The sequence below is a fragment of the Euprymna scolopes genome, chromosome 39 (genome assembly GCF_053919585.1).
Source record: "Euprymna scolopes isolate OS-2025 chromosome 39, ASM5391958v1, whole genome shotgun sequence".
Lineage (NCBI taxonomy): Eukaryota > Metazoa > Mollusca > Cephalopoda > Sepiida > Sepiolidae > Euprymna > Euprymna scolopes.
The window spans coordinates 33,248,334-33,267,632 of record NC_136520.1 but is presented as its reverse complement, the minus strand read 5'-3'; the positions used below and the strand labels follow the sequence as shown (position 1 = coordinate 33,267,632).

The 19,299-nt window shown below is 31.4% G+C and overlaps 1 protein-coding gene across 6 annotated transcripts in view; it reads left to right on the top strand.

Moving 5' to 3' along the window:
* Window positions 1–19,299, top strand: part of LOC145263728 (nostrin-like) — a 605,851-nt gene that overhangs the window by 571,435 nt on the left and 15,117 nt on the right. For all 6 annotated transcript variants that reach the window (XM_080120704.1, XM_080120706.1, XM_080120701.1 and 3 more), the window contains 6 exons: window positions 967–1,029; window positions 6,033–6,114; window positions 8,755–8,817; window positions 11,015–11,122; window positions 12,523–12,639; window positions 16,521–16,628. In XM_080120704.1, the coding sequence (XP_079976830.1) occupies window positions 967–1,029; window positions 6,033–6,114; window positions 8,755–8,817; window positions 11,015–11,122; window positions 12,523–12,639; window positions 16,521–16,628 (541 nt within the window). The remainder of the gene's footprint in view (window positions 1–966; window positions 1,030–6,032; window positions 6,115–8,754; window positions 8,818–11,014; window positions 11,123–12,522; window positions 12,640–16,520; window positions 16,629–19,299) is intronic.

The window sequence follows — 19,299 nt, the reverse complement described above, 5'->3', positions numbered from 1 at the left end:
TCTTCATAATTGTTGTTGTTTCACTACGTTTCGGACGACTCATCCTCTAGCCTTCTTCAGGTGATTAACCGTAATGGGATAGGAATGCTGAGTCTCATAATTGTATCTCCAGTAATTACTGCCTTCCATAGTAGTTGTCATCTTACCACGTTTTGGCCAACTTGGGTAGGATTGAAATTACTATCTTCAGATAATGCTCACCTGAACTGTAAAGACTCAATGCCTCTATCCACTGCACCACGGGCCCTGAAGGCGAGCATTGTCTGAAGATAATTGTTTCAATTCTATCTAAGTAGGCCAAAGGATTAGTTGGTCAAAATGTGACCAGACAATAACTGTGGAAGGCAGTAATTACTGGGGATAAATTACAAGACTTAGCGTTCCTATCCCATCATGGTTAATCATCTGAAGAAGGCCAGAGGATGAGTTGGCCAAAACATGGTGAAAAAACAACTATAAAGATGAGGATAAGTCTGCAAAAAGAATGAATGCACAAATTATAAAGCCTCATCTCAAATTATAAAGCCTCATCTCAAAGGATTCAAAAAAAAAAAAAAAAAAAATATAAGAAAAAATCTTGAAAATAATCTTATGGTTTGTTAAGATTTGTAATAATTTTTATTTATTGAATTGATATCTTAGAAGAAAGTACAGAATAGTTAACAACGACCGCCCCCCCCACACACTTTCCCATGGAAGGAATGGCTTTCTAAGTAATCTTCTGCAGTTTACTGACCTTGCAGAAATAATCACATAGGAAGGGGAGTTTTGTTAATTATTCTGTACTTTCACCTAACAATTTAATGAATCAATTAATTTGATAAATTGCAACTCTCACTGAAAGTTATATTACCAATCAAGTTTAATTCTTTTGGATTGTCGTGGTTGTTAAGTGAAACCTTCTGGACAGATAACAGCATTTAATCTTATTTTCATTCTCATCAAACTGTTTTTTTCTCTTAACAGGAGTTTAGCGGAAGGTTGGAAAGCAACGGCAGTTGAAATGGATCAGGAATCAGAATTACACAAGTAAGTCATATGAAACACTAGCAAGGACACCTAGTGTTGCTTGGGAATCAAAGTGGTCTTATATATTAGTAAACAAAAACAAAACGTGTAAAAAATTTGGCGATTTTCCAGAATATTCAACAAAACAAAAAAAAAGTGGTGAAAAAATAAATACACAAAAATAAATGTTACCAAAGGCAAGATAAGTTGCTCTTCTATTTACCTGGATAAGATTTTTTGTGTTTTAACTTATTCTACAGTGTTTTTTTAGTTAAAAATAAGGGTAGTGTAAAGCCTGTAGAGTAAGAACAGAAAGCAAAATGGTGATTTCATTTAAGTAATAGTTGAGCCTTGATAATCACTCACAAATCGAAAATTAAATACCCATCCAATAAATGTCATCAATCATGTGAAAATGTAATGTTCTACTAGTATTTTTGTTTAATTTTCGATTTTTAAGCAATTATCAAAGATCAACCATGGCTCAAATGAAACATTTAATTTTCATTGTAACTCAACAAACTTTACACTGCCTTTTATTTTTATATATAGATAGAGTTCAAAATATTTTTAACTAGATAGAGTTCAAAATATTTTTAACTTGATAGAGTTCAAAATAGACTTCGTAGCCTCGTAGGAGATGTCCTTTTCTCTTCCTTGCAACCTCTATCTCACAGAAGAGATGTTGCGAGTTTATCTCTGATGTATCGTTATTTTCATGGAAAGTGTTCGACTGAGCTTCAATCTATGGTCCCACCTCGCCAAACTTTCACAAGAAACACTCGTCTAGCTGTAAACACTATCAATAATTCCCCCCACGCTTTATCTGTGCCTAAACCTAAACATAGATTCCATGAACAAAGCTTCTTTCTTAGAACTGCACGCCTGTGGAATTGTCTTCCGTTTTCCTGCTTTCCGGCTGACTACAATATGGTTGTGTTCAAGTCTAACGTAAATAAGTTCTTGATGAGCCGTTCCATATAAGTTATCAAATTTACCAAATTTTCATTACTAATGATTACTATATTGTCCAATTTCTACTGTACACTCTTTAACCCTTATCCTTGAGTGGCCTCTTGGCCTTGATAATGTGGTGATGCCTATGTAAAAAAAAAAAAAAAACAAACTAGCAGGGATCTCCGGCATTGCCCGAGTGTATGTAGGTGGTATAGTAAGTAACCCTGCAAAAAAAGTGGTAGTAGCGGGGGGGGGTGATCAAAACAACAACAATAGGCAGCCTGGGTGGAGAGAGGTATTGTTAAAAAAAAAAACGTGGTAGTAGGCAGGCAGGCTCGAACCCGTAACGCGAAGGAGGAAAAAAAACGTAACGTCTTGGTCGATGCATCCATGGCGCAAGCGGAAGTCGAGAGCGTTGAAATTAAGCATGGTCAATCCAACGGAGATGATGACTTGTGAAAATGTTGACGAAAAAAAATATATAGAGATGAAAAAAACACTTTAAAATAAGTTGAAATACAAAATAAACTTATCTAGTTAGCTAAAAGAATAACTTATCTTGCCTTTGGTAACATTTGTTGTGTATTTATTTTTTTCACCCCTTTTTTGTTTTGTTGACTATTCAACTCAATTTTTTTTTTTAATGATTAAAGAAGCAAAAATGAAAACCTGTTTTATTCCATTATTCAAAGTAACTTTGGTAACTTTGGTAATAAATTCACATGCGTGTGTGTTTCTCAAATTAATGTAATTTTAATAATTACACACTGAATTATTTTTTATTTAATATTAATCAAATATTTATTGAAATAAAAAATGCAATAGTCTAAAATAGAAAGCAAAATTTTAAACATTTTATTTAAAAAATAATTTTAGTATAAAATTAAAATTTATCGCAACAAATTTTTAATTAATTTTTTTTTCTTGTAAACAAGTCAGCTATTTTTTTTTTTTCGTAAACAAGTCAGCTATTTTTTTAATAAAAAATAATAAAAATGATAAATAATAATAATGAATAAAAACTAATTACTTTGTGACCCTTCAAAATTTGAAAAGAATTTTGAAGCATTTAAACTGGCTTTTAAATTCTTAGTAAATCGTCATTCATTGAAAAATTTTGAAACTGTTCATATCCTAGTATTATTGTAACTTTAATTTACCCCAAACAAGGCATATTACCATACGAGGTACTAAGCTATAAGGGGATATCATGCATTTGGAATCATACCTACAGTGGAATCCTAAGTAGGGAGTTTAGCAACTAGATGTTTATTTACATTACATTTAAATTTCTGCATGCTGGTGCAGCCAGCCTATTTTCTAAATAAATATAAAAAAAAAATTACACAAACATTAGTTCTATTTTTATGATAATTTGATTTGTATATATATATTATGTATATATAATATTGTATTAATATTTTAATTTTGTCTTGAGAAGTCCTTGAAAATGGACAATGAAAATCTATATAAACCCTGCTGATGTAGGTGAAAAGTAAAATATGGACGTTAGCGTTTGGGGGTCCTTTTCCACAATGGTGTCACACACACATCCAAGCACAACTGATTTATACACAATGTATGTGTATTTGTGTTATCTCTTTTGAGTCTGCATTGTTTTTGTACCTAACTTGTGTATATTACAATTACCAGGACAACATGGTCAGAACGAGAAAATGGAGGAGAAGAAAACTATGGCACACAAGTGTTGGGGTCGGGGATTGTCAAGGGCAAGTATGATTCTACTGGCGCCAGCAGTGTAAAACATATGTTAAACCAATATGATGATAAAAGAATCAATGAGTTCTCGAGTTAATAAATGCACAGCAGTTGAGGTAGCAGGGTTAGATAGCAGGAGATGGCTAAAGAAAATATAGGAAATGATAAGAATAGATTTAAGGAAAGAGAAATCTTGCCAGAGATAGGTTAGTTTTTAAGCCAATTTCAAAAACCTGTTCCACACGTCAACATAACCAAACTCCAACCTTTATCCCATTGATGAAATGTTGCAGCTTGTGCCTATTTTACAAGTATTTTAAAAGAAGGTGCTCCGACGAACTCTGCCCCATTTGATGTATATACTCATGACAAGCAGCAAAATCCCACCTCTACACTGTAATCTATGCCAGCAAGCCTTTAGTTTCTTTCTGCTAGACTTTAGAATTCCCTCCCAGGTCCTGACCATACTGACATGCAGAAGTTCAAGTGTAATGTGAACAAACATCTTGCTGCTCAACTCCCTACATGGTATCCCTACAAATTTGGTCCCAAATAGTAGCCCCTTACATCAAATAGCATTGTGCTTTATTTGGGGTGAAAAAGCAGTAAAATTATGAAACGGACGTCAAACCAAATATATATGCATTAATAGATGTAGAACAGTTGATGTGGCACGAGGAAAAATGGGAAAAGGTGATGAGGATGGATTTGAGAGAAAGAGGGATGAATGAAGACCTGGTTTGAGTAGATTAGTTTGAAAGTAAATTTCTAAAAGCTGTCTGACATATGCTAGTATGTAGAATGGACATTAAGCCGAATATGATGAAAGGACTGATGAGACTTCTTTTTTTTTTTTTTTTTTACATGGTGGTCACCACTTATCAAGGCCCGGAAGCCACTCAGGGATCAGGGTTATTGCAAGTACAGTACATTAGTGTGGAGATTTGATGAAGTGTTTACTTAAGGGGGCGGTTCATTAGGAATTTGTTAACGTTGAACTTGAAGGCATCCAAGTTGTAGTCAGATGGGAAGCAGGCAGACGGAACAGAGTTCCACAAGCGTGCAGTTCTAAGAAAGAAGCTTTGTTCATGGAATCCACGTTTTGAATTAGGCACAGATAAAGAGTGGGGGAAATTTTTCACAGTGGATTCAGCTAGACGGGTGTTTTTCGTGAAAGATTGGCGAGGGGGGACCAGAGATTGGAGTTCAGACGAGCACCTGCCATGGAAATAACGATAAAACAAGGATAGGCTCGCAACGTCTCTTCTGTGGGAGAGAGGTTGCAGGGTAGAGAAAAGGGCATCCCCCACTAAGCCACGAAGTCTATTTTGTACTCTGTCAAGGCAGAATAGGCTGTTTTTAGCAGCTCCTTCCCAGATATGGCAGCAGTATTCCATCCTTGGACGTACTTGGCTTTTATATAGATAGAGAATTGCATCAGTAGTGAGATATCTTCTGGAGCGGTAGAAGGATCCCACCATCTTTCCAGTGACCTTGGCAACAGACTTGATGTACGTGTTCCATTTCGGATCAGGAGTAAAGGGCAAAACCAGAAGCTTGTCAAAACACGGGGCTTCTCCCAGATGAGAGCCATCCATTTCAATTGATGCCAGATGGGGATCAGAGCGTTGATGATGTAAAGATAGTTTGGTTAGTAGATGTAGAACAGTTAAGGTAGCAAGGTCAGTTGGCAAGAGAAGGCCAAGATAAACATAGGAAAAAGTGATGGGTATTGATTTGAAAGAAAGCAAGATTCGATTTCTAAAAGCAGTTCAACACACGCCAGCTTGTAAAGCAGACATTAAATCGAACATGATGGTTAAAGAATGTATGAAAATGCTCGAGTTAGTAGATGGAAAACCGTTAATATAGCGTTGTGATATGGCAAGGTAAGATCATAGGGAAGGCCAAAGAAAATATAGCAGTAAGTGGTAAAAATGAATTGGAGAGAAAGGGAGATAAATAAAACCTGATCAGATAGATTAGTTTGAGAGTCAATTTCTAAAAGCCATTCAACACATAACAGCACACATCAATGGCTAAGTAAAAGTAATGATAACAAACGCTAACTTGAATATAAGAATGAAAAAATGGATAAGAGTGTTTAGGTTAGGAAATATAGAATGGTTGAGATAACGGGATTCATTGACATGAGAGAAAGTGATAACGATGAACTTTAGAAAAAGAGGAATAAATAAAATCCGAATAGAGATTGGTTTGAAAATTTTTAAAGGCTATCCAACACATGCCAGCATGTAAAATGGACGTTAAACTGAATATGATGATAATCTATTCAAGTCATCTTTCGCAATTTATGTTTTTTTTTTTTGTTTTTTTCATTTCACCAGACAATTAAGTCGGGCATTAATGGAAGACATTGCCAAACCTTTGAAGTTATGGGTAGAAACTCAGCAGAAATCCAGACGACCAGTAAGTTGTATTTTTGTATTTCTTTCAAGACAATACTTTATGGATTGCTTAGATTTGTCCCAATTTAGAAAGAAATGTGAGTGATTGTGCAGTATAGTTAACAAGAAAAAAGGGTATAAAAAAAAAAACAAGCAGTCAACAAATAACTTTTACCAAACGCAAAAGAATTTATTCTTTTGACCTGTATAGTTTTCCAGTTTTGGAACTTATATTTGTTTTGTTTTTTGTTTTTGTTTTTTTTTGGGGGGGGTGAAGGAGTGGTGTTTTTTTTTCAGATTTTGTATGATTTCCTAGAAGACTTGTAAAAAAAAAAAAAAAAAAGAGACCCAAAATGAGATTGTTTCTTGACATAATGTGTAGGTTCACTGTTGTATGCTTAACAACTGAAAAATCGAAAATTAGACAAAAATACAATAACTCTTATCTTCAGTCAAATATCTTCTTTTTTTTTCTTTTTTTTTTTATAAAAGTGTATAATTTTTCTTACCAATTCTGTTTTTTTTTTTTAAGTTCTTCATTTCAAAATGCTTTGCAGTATGCCAAACCAAATTCCAGCAAAATTGTCATCCATCTTAAAAAGCATACTGGCTTGGCTAAGTAAAATTAATGATAACAAATTCATAGATCCAATAATCAATAAACAAATGTGAAAATTATATAGGTAAATAGAAAAGTAAATCTTATTGGATTTGGTACAAGTTATTTGTTTTTGTTTTTTTTGTTTTTTCAGATTCTTTTTTTTTTTCTTGTTAACTATACTGCACAATCGTCAAACTTTGTGTGCATGTGCTTGCATGCTTGTGTGCTATTTTTATATGTCCAAACAACCATAACCAGAAAGAGAGAAGAAACGTGGGGATGAAGAAAAAAATGCTGCTTAAACACCAAAAACAGAAAAGTGAATATTTAATATGAATTACAAGCTGAGTATTCAGTTGTATAATCGAGTTAATTAGTTCAAGTGTTATTTTCTTTATGTGTATTTGAAAAAGATGTTTTACATATATCAAAGTTGACATTGCATAATCGCGTCCACAGACCGGTTCTCATTATATCACCAAAGTTAAGCAATGTTGGGTCTGATTAGGACCAGATGGGGGTACCATTTTAGAATAGCAGCTGCTGTATGTAGGAGGACGTCGACATTTGTGACAGCACCTGCACCCACTTGGCCTCCGTTCTCTCTTTCTTTCATATATATCAGGGTTGCCAGCCACATGGAAAATCCTGGAATTTAAAGAAAAAAAAACTTTAAACTATGCTGAAAATTTTGGAATTCAAATGATTTAATTGTAAAAAATGTTTTTCATTAAATATTTTACAATTCAGTTCGTGATTGTTACCATTATTTGAAATCTTTGGACTACTATTCTCATCTTGAGTGTTATTTTTCACAATGTTTTGGTTCATGTAACCTCTGACCTTCTTCGGGTATATCTTATCAAACTCGGGAATCTGGACAGAATTTCAAACGGAGCCCTTTATTTACTTCACAGGGGTAGCATGCTCTCATTTCGTTGGCTATGGCTGGATAGAAGTCCTAAATAATTTGCAATTGTATTTTTCAGTCGGCCACACTGAAGATTGAACCTTCAGGAAAATATCACTTTACAATTGATTTTTTTCCAAGTACCTTAACTAATGTGCCACAGACCTATCTGATTCAATTTCTCTAATAATCTGTAATCTTCCTAGTTAATGTTTAATACTTTTGTGCAACCTTTTCAATAAGGCAACACGTGTGGATTTTGGCAAGGATCTCTATTTATATATATTATTCCTTAATTGGAATTCATTTTTTTTTTTTTTTTTTTTTTTTACGAAGGCCAGAGGAATAGTTGGCCGAAACGTTGTGAATAAACAAAAACCAATAAAAGATCAAAAAACAACAACTAATAAAGATGAGAATAATAGTCCAAAATAAAAATAAATTAATAAAAATAAATTAAGGATCTCTATTATTTATTTATTTTTATTTATTTGATAGCTTTGGCATTGTGCATTCATTCTTTTTGCAAACTGTTATCCTCATCTTCATAGTTATATTCATTGCACCACGTTTTGACCAACTCATTCTCTGGCCTTCATCAGATGATTAATCGCGACGAGATAGGAATGCTGAGTCTTTTAACTTGTTCCCAGTAGTTACTGCCTCTCATAGTTATTGTTGTTTCACCACATGACCAGATAAAAGAGCAATCAAAGTTGTATTTTATCATTTATGATTAGGGATTAATCACTTGGAGAAGGCCACAGGATGAGTTGGTTGAAACATAGCAAAACAATAACAATTATGAAGATGAGGATAACAGCCCACAAAAATGAATGCACAAATTCAAATATTTTAGCTTTACCTTCGATCTGATCCATACAAACACAATGAAACTCAAATCTATTTATTTATTTATATAAATTATAGAAATCCAAAAAATCAAATTTTCACATTTCTAACTTGATAATTATCAAAAGTGAATTTTCACGAAGAATGTGTTTTTCATTGTTGTGTAATCATTGTACAAACAATTTTTTAAAACTTTTAATTGTAAATTAACAATTTTTTAAAACTTTTAATTGTAAATTAACAATTTTTAAAAATTTAATTGGAGAATAATTTTCTAAAATGAATTATCATTTTTCAAGATCGAGAATATGGTAGAAAAATCTGTCCGACAGTTGGCTGATCGACGGAATGAAGAATACAAGGTGAGAGATTTTAGTTTTGTTTTCCTTTTCATTCTTATTGGTTTATTGCAACGTATGTGTTTTGAAGTGATTTGCGAGTAGTGTAACACAAATATGAAGAAATAATTGAATGAAAACGATTCTATGGAGATTAATAATAATAATAAATGATTTAACTATTTACAACTGGGAAAATTACTAGGAGGTTTTAATTGTCAGTTACTGATCTGATGTTGATAAGCGTTCTCCATTGAATTTTTCTGTTTGTTGTCATCTGGTCAATCTAAGGGCAGATAACTATAAGGTCAAAATATCTTTTGGTAATGGAGATAACTTAGAGTACATAAGCGTTTTCTCCCTTTAAATCTAAAACTATTTTAAAGTATTATTAGATGGCTTATTTAACACTATAGATCCATGAAAAAAATCTAGCATAAATAATTTATCTGATTTCATATCTAGCAATGACTAACAAATGCAACCATATTAATTAAATGTAACTTTTAAATCCTGTTAAAAAATAGTTGTTTATAAAAATAAATAAATAGTTGTATCTAGCTGGTGCTGCTTGGAAGTTTTTTGGTACTTGTACACTTTAATCAAGACATTAAAAAAAAATGAAAATATCGAAAAAAAAAAAACGGTTATATTGTATGTATTTGTTATGGAAGGAAGTCCTTCAAAAAATATTATACTTAATTTGATCGAGTAGTTTTTTTTTTTTTTACAGTGGAAAAACACGTTTTTATGAGAGCGCATTGAAGTCAGCCATCTTGGAATTTTTTTAACACACCACGGGAGATAACTCAATGTAAAGTGCCGACATCCCTTCCCCATGTTTAATACTAGCTTTTCTTCCTAAAAATGAAACCTTTTGCTCGGTATCATAACAAATTGTTTTTTGCTGTAAAAAAGAAACTATTTGATGAAATTAAGTGAAATTTTTTTTCCGGAGAACTTCATTCCATAACAGATACGTACAATATAACCTTTTTTTCGATATTTTCATTTTTTAAATTTGATTAAACTGTACAAGTACCAGTTTTTTTTATTCAATTTCTTCTTGTGTAACTTATTGAACGCAGCCCCCCCCTTTCTATTTTTTTCTATTCATTAATTTGCTGTACCAAAATATTTATATTTTTTGAAAGATAATTCAATTATGTAATTTAAAAAACAATTTGGCTTGCGAAAGGGATATATTTATTTGAAGTAGCTGAGTGGTCTTGGCTATAGTAATCGAGAAATACAATCTAGTAAGTCGCTTTAATGAACAATTTGTAGTCGTAGCTGATAGTATGCTTAAGCTTTAGAATTTCAGTGTATCTTTCAACGTCTTTCCCAGGCTGCTATATTCATGGCTTACACCAGCCAATCATATTCTTGTGAGGAGGAACTTGGATGTATTCATATTCATTACATCCCAATAAAATCAATAGGACATTTTTAAACCACATAAATATCTTGATTTTTATTTCTAACAATTTTTTTTCGTATTATTTGAATTCATTGGATTACTGTTCTCATCTTGAGTGTGATTTTCACAACATTTCGGTAGATATAACCTCCGACCTTCTTCAGGTGTATCTTGTTGAACTCAGGAATCTTTCTGTCAAATTAGGGAATTTGCAATGAATTTCCAGCAGAATTCTTTATTTTGCTTTATAGGGGTAGCATGCTCTTGTTCTGTCAGCTGGATAGAGGTCCAAAGTAATTTGTAATTGTATTTTTTGGTCGCCCACACTGAGAATTGAACCTTCAACCTTCAGGAGAATCACTTTTACAATTGTTTTTTCCAAGTACTCTAACTACTGTGCCACGGGTCCTTGCAGATGTTCTCCTGAAGGTTGAAGGTTCAATTCTCAGTGTGGGCGACCAAAAATACAATTACGAATTACTTCGGACCCCTATCCAGTCATGGCCGGAGCAAGAGCATGCTACCGCTATGAACCAAATAAAGGGTTTCATTCGAAATTCTGTCCAAATTCCCAAATTCGACAGAAACATTCCAGAGTTCAACAAGATATACACCTGAAGAAGGTCGAAGGTTACATCAACCGAAACATTGTGAAAATGATACTCAAGATGAGAACAGTAGTCCGAAGAATCTAAATAATAATAAGAACCAATTCTCATCGCAAAAATTAAGAAAATTGATTTTTTTTTTTTCTAAATAGAAGCCACTTTTAATCAGAATGTTTTCTTATTTTTGTTTTAGTCCAAAAAGAATGCTTTCACGATTGCGCGAGAGTTAGAGAAACTTGAAGAACAATTAGTTGAGGCTCGAGCTGGAAAAGGCAAATATACAGACAGGGATGTAACCAAGGTAACGAATTTATTTTATTTAATTGGATTCTTTTCTCTTACAAACAGACAGCTCCTGGATTTGCTCAAGAATAAATGAAGACACATAACATAGTTATTTGATATGATATGTGATAAAAAAATAACATATTAATTGATAAAAAAAGGTTTATGTATTTTTATATATTGAATCCATTTTGAAGTAGTGAAAGTATTGTATCTATTTTGTGCTTCCATACCTAAACTGAAAGTTAGGCTCCCGTTTTATGCACAATTACCAAAAAGTTTTACTTGTAAGAATATTATTAATATTTATTTAAAAAGGAAAAGAGAAAAATAAGAAACAGAGAGAAATATAAAGGAAAAAAAACAAACACAGCAATACTAAGACACTTGAGAAGGAGGTTTTACCTTGAAATATTAAAATTATATTTTTGTGTGAGATTTAAGTATATTAAAAGTAACACTTTCAAAATTACTTGCTGCTATTACTACTACTGCATAACATGTTTACACCAGTACTTACATTTGGTGCATTCAACTTTTAAACTTTTTTTCAAAAATCAACAAAAGGTAATGTTTTAAAGAAATAATCACAAAATGATCAAATATTTACATATTATGCATAAAAAATAATTTTGATACAATTATCTATATGAAACTTAATGATATATGTCAATATACTTATCTCTTTGTACAATAATCCTGTTATACTTATTCTGTGTGTTGACCATCGTTTAATCTGAATTAATTTATAATGAATATATTTTTCCAGGGATTTATCTCCAACAAAAGCATGCTATCGGCTTGTAATGATAGGGTAACTCATTATTACTGAACTGCCTCCTTGCAGATTGCAACATGGTTATCTTCAAATCAACAGATTCCTGTCAAGTATCAATCCATCCCATCAATCATTCTCAATCATTTCATAATGTTCTTCATCATTCGATTGACAATCATTCTCTCTTATTAACCCTTATCCTCGAGTAACTTTTGGCCTTGATAAGTGGTGATCCATTAGTATAAAAAAAATCATTATACACAATGAGCTTCTTGCCACAGAGAAGCAAAGCACAAATATTATATGTACCGTTTTGTTGTCATCAAGCAGAATTTCCCTCACAAAAATAGCTTCTTTGCAAGTGATTCCCATCTGTGAACCACATTACCATGGGACTGCCTTCCTGCAGATTACAACATGGTCATCTTTAAATCCAATGTCAGCACAAGTATTCAGACTTGGTTCTGACAATCATTTCAGCGAGTGACCTTTGACCCTGATAAGTGCTGATGGTTTTTAGTAAAAAAAAATAACATATTTATCGTTCACTGTGTCTTAGTTATACAAGTTTGAATGTTTTCATGATTTATTTTTGTTTTATTCAATCGTTTCTTATTTGTGAATCATGTCTTTTGCAGTTGGAAAAAAAATGTCGGCAACAATATGACAGTGTACAAAAGTGTGATAAAGAATACAGTGAGGCATGCCAGAAAGCAGAAGCCGCACGACAAGAGTGGGATTTAAGTATATTGAAGGTAACACTTATTATAAAGTAGTACATTTTATGTGTTATATGCAAGTACATTAATTACCAAAATAGATATTTCAGTTTTGAGAAGGAGGTTAAAAATTGTGAGTGCGATTTAAGTATATTGAAATTAGCACTTATCATAAAGTAGTATACTTTGTGTGTTATATGCAAGCATATTAATTATCAAAATGGATATTTCAGTTTTGAGAAGGAGGTTTTACTTTGAAATATTAAATAATATATTTTTGTGGGTGAGATTTAAGTATATTTAAAATAAACACTTATCATAAAGTAGTACATTTTATACCTTATGTATAAGTATATTAATTATTTAATAGCTGAATCCTGTGGAAATTCCAGTGTTTTTTACATCGATTTGTATAATAATAATAATAATGATAATAATCTTTTTGAAATAATAAATGCATATCAGGGTGAATATGATAAAAAGAAATTATTTCATAAAGTAATTGTCATTCCTGGCTAAATATTCTTTAAATAAATAAAAATGGATATGTCTCTTCTTTATTTGTTTATTTCAAATGGTAGAAATTTAATTCTTTTTTTTTTTTTTTTAACAATAAATATTCACTGTCTTCTTATCATAATAATTGTCAGCTAAATATTCTTCATATCAATAAAACGAATGTCATTTTAAAGAATGTATTTATTTGTATGGCACAATCACGTTGACACACCAGTTCTCCAAAGTTAAGCAACGTTGAGCCTGGCCAGTACCAGATGGGTGACTATTTGGGAAGGCTAGGTGCTGTATGTACCTTCTGGGAAGGTTGGGCGTGGGACCAGCACCCTCACCCCGAATAAAGAACTCCTCGCTACAAAAGCATCTACAAAGTTGTAGATGGCCTATGTCTCTCCTGGGGCTAAAGGCTGGGGTGGGGGTATTTAACATTGTATTGTTTTAGTTGATAGGATAAGATAATTTGATTTAGGAACATCTATACATATGTGTAATAGTAGTATGTGTCTAGCTTGTATGTTGGATATTGGAATATGCGCATGTATGCATGTTTGTGTCAGTCTCGATTTGGTAATTCAGGTTATGGATTGATTTAAATAAAATGGTGCTTGTACATTATAAGTAGGTATCTAAAAACAATATTTTTAAATGCATGTTAAGTAAAAATCCTGTTACATAATTATCTGTTAAAACATTTATTAAATTACGAAAAATGTTTAAGTAGAAAATCTGCTAGAACTATTTGGCAGTCATGGAGAAAGATTGAGTCGTCTAAGGGACATAACTCTACTTTTAGTAAAAAATTAGCTTTTTTTATTTTCATATCAGAATTTGGGACATTAATTGTAAGAAAAGAAATGTTTTTTAGTTTGTTTCAAAAAAAAAAAAACGGTGTTTTTTTTTGTTTTTTTTTTCAGTTATTTTATTTAATGTAACAAAAAATTTTTTAAAATTAAATATAATAGGTACTTTTTTTAATATTTTTGTCTTTGATTTATTTGAACGTTTTGTTTAAGAAAAATTACGGTATTGGCAATCATGCTACCATTTTTTGTTTTTGTTTCAAACAAGAAAATGTTTTTTTCTAATTGTTTAATGTAATAAAAAATTTTAAAAAGTAAATATAATAGATAAATTTATCAAGATGCTACTTTTTTTTTCAAAGGGTTACACTTTATTATTGCCATTATATAATTAGGAGTCATACCTATAAAGGCATCCTAAATGCTGCAGCTAAATGCTTGTTTACATTACATTTAAACTTCTGCATGTTGATACAGTTAGGGAAGCAGGAAGGGGCAGGAGGAGGAAATTCTAAAGGCTAACAGTTTGATGAAAGAAGCTACTAGAGTAGAAAGCCCTTTGAATTTTGGAAATCTCTACAGTGAAGGGTGGAAGGGTTAGAAAATTTTATGTCCCGGGACAGGTGAGTATGAGTACAGTAAATTATTCAGAGCACAATGTATTAAACTACTTGTAAAACAAGTGTAGAGATGCAACATTGTGGTGATAGGACAGAGACTGGAGTTTTGTAGACTGTGTGGGACCCTTAGGTTAGAGATTGTTTGTTGAACAATGTCCAAAAGGAAGAGGTTAGTGGTTGGGGTACAAGCCCAGATGTAGCAACAATAGTATATGTATGGGTGAATGATGGCTTTGTAAAGATATAGGATATTAACAAGTTTAAGAAGTTTTCTAGCATGGTAGAGGAAGCCCACCTTCCTTGCAGCAGCCTTGAAAGTATCTTCTATGTATTTGTTTCAGTTCATGTTACCTGTGAATGCTAGGCCAAGGAGTTTGAATGATAGACTCTTAGATAGGCTGCTATTAGCCATGGCAGTCAGTGGTTGAAAAGGTTTCTTATAATTATTAAATTAAATTGTTCTTCATAGCATTAAAGTGCTTCTATATTTAAATAATGAAAAAAATATTGAATTGCAAGTAAAACAAATGATACTTACATAATTGTCATGTCGTAAATAGTATCATATCCAACTGTTACAGAAATCGATAAGATAGAAAATTAATTAATCACAAAAAAATGTCATTTGTAAAATCTAGCATTTTGGTTTCAAAATCTTCCAATTCAAGAATTAACAGGGGAGGTAAGTTAGTTTCCAATTTCTCAAATCTAATGCCAATTTTGGAAAAGTAATTTCAAAAAGTTTTAACATGGACTTGAGATTAAAGTAAAGTGATATTTATTTTTTGTCAAATGATAAATGTAGACTTACCAATTTTTTCTGTCTGCTATACATGGTGTTTCAACTGAGTTACTTTCTCTTTGCCTCTGTCACATGACCCAAGATGTCCACTTCAGTGTGTAAGCTTATCGGAACTGTTTATCATGAATAATCAATTTTCTACCTTATCGATTTCTGTAATAGTTGGATATATTACTGTTTGCGACATGACAATTACGTAGGTACCATTTGTTTTACTTGAAATTCAATATTTTTTCGTTATTTAAACATAGAAGCGCTGCATTAAATGATACAGCGTATTCATATCACCATTTCAAACGTGAATGTCTACTAGACACTGTCCTCTAGTCTCTAAGGTCTCTCTGAATAGGGATTTGTCAGGACAAACTACCATACTAGCATACTTTTCCCTAAAAGTAAAACCTAACTAAGTATTAAAAATCCCATAATATTCACAGCTCAAATAAGATCTCCTCGCTATGGCTAACCAACACTGGCTTTCATGAGGAATGGTGCACCTTCTCCAAGTGATGTTACCTCAAGTAGCAGCACGAAGCTGGATACTCCACCAGACAAGATGAATTCTTATCCTGGAATCCAGTAAGACCAAAAGACAAAAAAAAAAGAAGGAATTTTATAACATTAATATTTAAATGGTTAATTGGGGAGAGGAAAATTATGTTCCAAACTTCTTTACTAACTCGGTTTTTGAGAAGTAAAAGAGAACTTTAATAGAATATTCAAATATTTATGTATTGCTTATATAGAGTTCAAGTGTTAGCCCTAGTAGGGGGGGGGGCTTTGATCTCTGAGAACTTTGACTGAAGTAAAATGAAACTAAAAAGAAAAAGACTGGAAGTCATTTTTAACAATTGGTTTGAATCTATCTATCTATCTATCTATCTATCTATCTATCTATCTATCTATATATATATATATATATATATATATATATGTATGTATATCTTTGTTTTTCCCATGTGTTGAGAATAAATGGTGGTGTTATCAACAAATGTACCCCTCTCTGACATGATTGTATCTTTTATTTTATCTACAATCAATAGTGTGTTATACAGTATTCAAGTTTTTCTGATATTTCAAGGTTAATACTTGCTTTTCAAAGTAAATCGATATTAGATCCACATTGTTTCCATGCAATGTAATTTAATTATTAATCTTTTCTTTTTTCTGTTCTTCCAGGGAGCTTCTCAAATGCAAATATTAGAGGAAGATCGAATCAACAAAATGCAGGAGTTACTCAATGTCTTTAACACAAATATTTCCCAGCAGGGGCCACAACTACAACGGGTGAGCAGAAAATCAATGTTTTGTTGAGCCGAAAAGAAAATAACTTTTTTATTAAATTAATAAAAAAAGTTAGATATATCTGAATAAGCTCTTATGTATATGTATGTATATATATATATATATATATATATATGGAATCTTATATCATTAAAGGATAGAGCAATTTCTGTAGAAAATCCTAAGCGGGAGAGCTCAATGCACAACAGAGCAAAAATAAAAGGTACAAGAAGATAAAACAACCAGAACAACCTTTTAAATTTATGAGATCGGATTAAGTTTTTGGTGTGTTTTTTTTTTAATTTTTTCTTCTAATTTTTATTTTTTTCTGATATATATATATATATATATATATATATATATATATAGTACATGAAGGTAATAAAGAATTTATCTTTACCAAAGCAAACCTACATATATGTTATATCCATAAAGGATAGAGCAATTTTTGTAAGAAATCTTAAGTGGAAGTGCTCAATGTGTAACGGAGCAAAAATAAGAAATATAAGAAAAAAATTGTTGGTTGTTATATTTTTCTTTTTATATAGTACTAGCCTGGGTGCCTGGCATTGCCCAGGTGTTTGGAGGTGTGTGTTGAGCAAAAAAAAAATGATAGTAGGCAGGCAGGCTCGAACCCGTACCGCAAAGGAGGAAAAGAATGTGAAGAAAAAAAATATAACGTCTTTGCTATTGCGTCCATCGCCGAACCAAAAGTGGCGAAGGTTTAAATTAAGGTTAGTTAATCGAAAAGAGGTGATGACTTTCAAAAATATCAGTGAAAAAAGCGACCCCTTTCTGTAGAAAAGTGCCCAGTTGAGGGTGATGGAATTAATGTTTTTGGCCAATTTTTCAATATTTGTCGTCCGAAGGGTTGAGATTCAAAACGATATACTGATCTCGTGAAAATCCGTTGCCTTTGTCGAAAATTTTAGACATACATACATTTAAACAGGCAGGTGAAATTGATTATATAGTATGTATTTAGGCAGCATTTTTCATTTAAGCAAGCATTAAAATAATTACTGCTTAATTATATATTTGTTTATTTTTCGATTTTTCTAAGAATTTTTAATATTAAAATAAAAATATTATGTTAAAATTTATAAAAATAATAGATTGGAGTTATATTTACTATGATTTAATATCAACTTCAGAGTAAAGTAAATTTACACATGAAAGAACTCAAAGCATACTTGAACAAATTCATGTAAATCCCATTTCTAGAGTTTGTTGATGACTGAAAACGATATAATACCCAGGCAAAATTTCATGCAGAAAAGCCTTCAGAATTATTGAGGAAAGCATCAAAATCATAATGACAAAATAGCGTGATTCTAAAAAACTAAGTTGAAAACTCTGATCTGCATCAAAATGTCATAAAGTACTCTCTCCAAAATTTCAGTCAAACTTAACGAAAATAACTGAGAAAATATCAAAAAGAAATTCTTACATTTTGCACAATAACTCACAACTGATTTTTTTTCTACTTGGTTGATTTTTTAAAAACATTCTATTGCAAATTTTAAAATAACTTTTAAAGATTTGAATATTGAGCTTCAATTTGCTTTTCAAATTGATTCTCGTAAGAATCAATCTGAACTATAAAAAATGAATTGCTTTTATGTTATAATAATCTCTCTCTATATATATAATTTTCGGTAAATAAATTGCATGATCACAATAACAATGCTACTGTTTTAGTCAAATAATGACCATCTTCAGGTGACTTAAACTTCTGATTTCATGGAAATATGGTCTTCAAATGAAAGCAAAACACGATCAAGCTTTTAAAATTTCGATCAATCGAAGAGAAGAGGTGGGTGTTGAGGAAAAGTTTAGAAGGGTTAAGCAAAGTCGATAATGGATAAAGAAAGAAATATGGTATAAGACAGTAATTAATAAGAAATTATATATAGTCTTGGGATTTTAAAAAAAATTTCCAAACTATAAACTTCGTTAGAAAAGTCTTTGCTTGTAAGTTAATGTATCTCTAACAGTCACCACATTACCCTTTGCTTTCAAGAATTTATGCTTGTCCTAATATTATTGTATTTGTGTATATATGTATATATATATATATATATATATATATATATATATACTTATATAAGATATAGAATAAAAGAACAATATAAAAATATATACTAATGCATATAAATTAAATCATTCATTCAATATGGATATTATATCAATTAGGGGTGTAGGATAGGTAAACTCTTTATACTTATACCCCTAATTGATATAACATCCATATTGAATAAATGATTAAATTAATATGCATTAGTATATATTTTTATATTATCGTTTTTTTAATTTTTATCTTCTATATAAGCTCCAAATCAATTTGTTGAGCTTTGCATTATTCTGATAAGTCTCCTCTTAAAGAATCAATCTTATCTTTTAACTCTCCCCATATATATATATATATATATATATATATATATATATATATATATATATATATATATATATACACACACACACACACACACATACACACATTAGAGAAATACTTGTCCTGAACAACAATTTCACAAAAATCGGAATTATTTAAATTTTCAAAAGACTTCCCCCTTATCTTTGCCCGCTTGCAAAAAATTAAATTAAATATCGTCCACATTACCCATACTTATACTTAGCAACTGCATTCTAAAAGTCGTAATGATCGATTAAT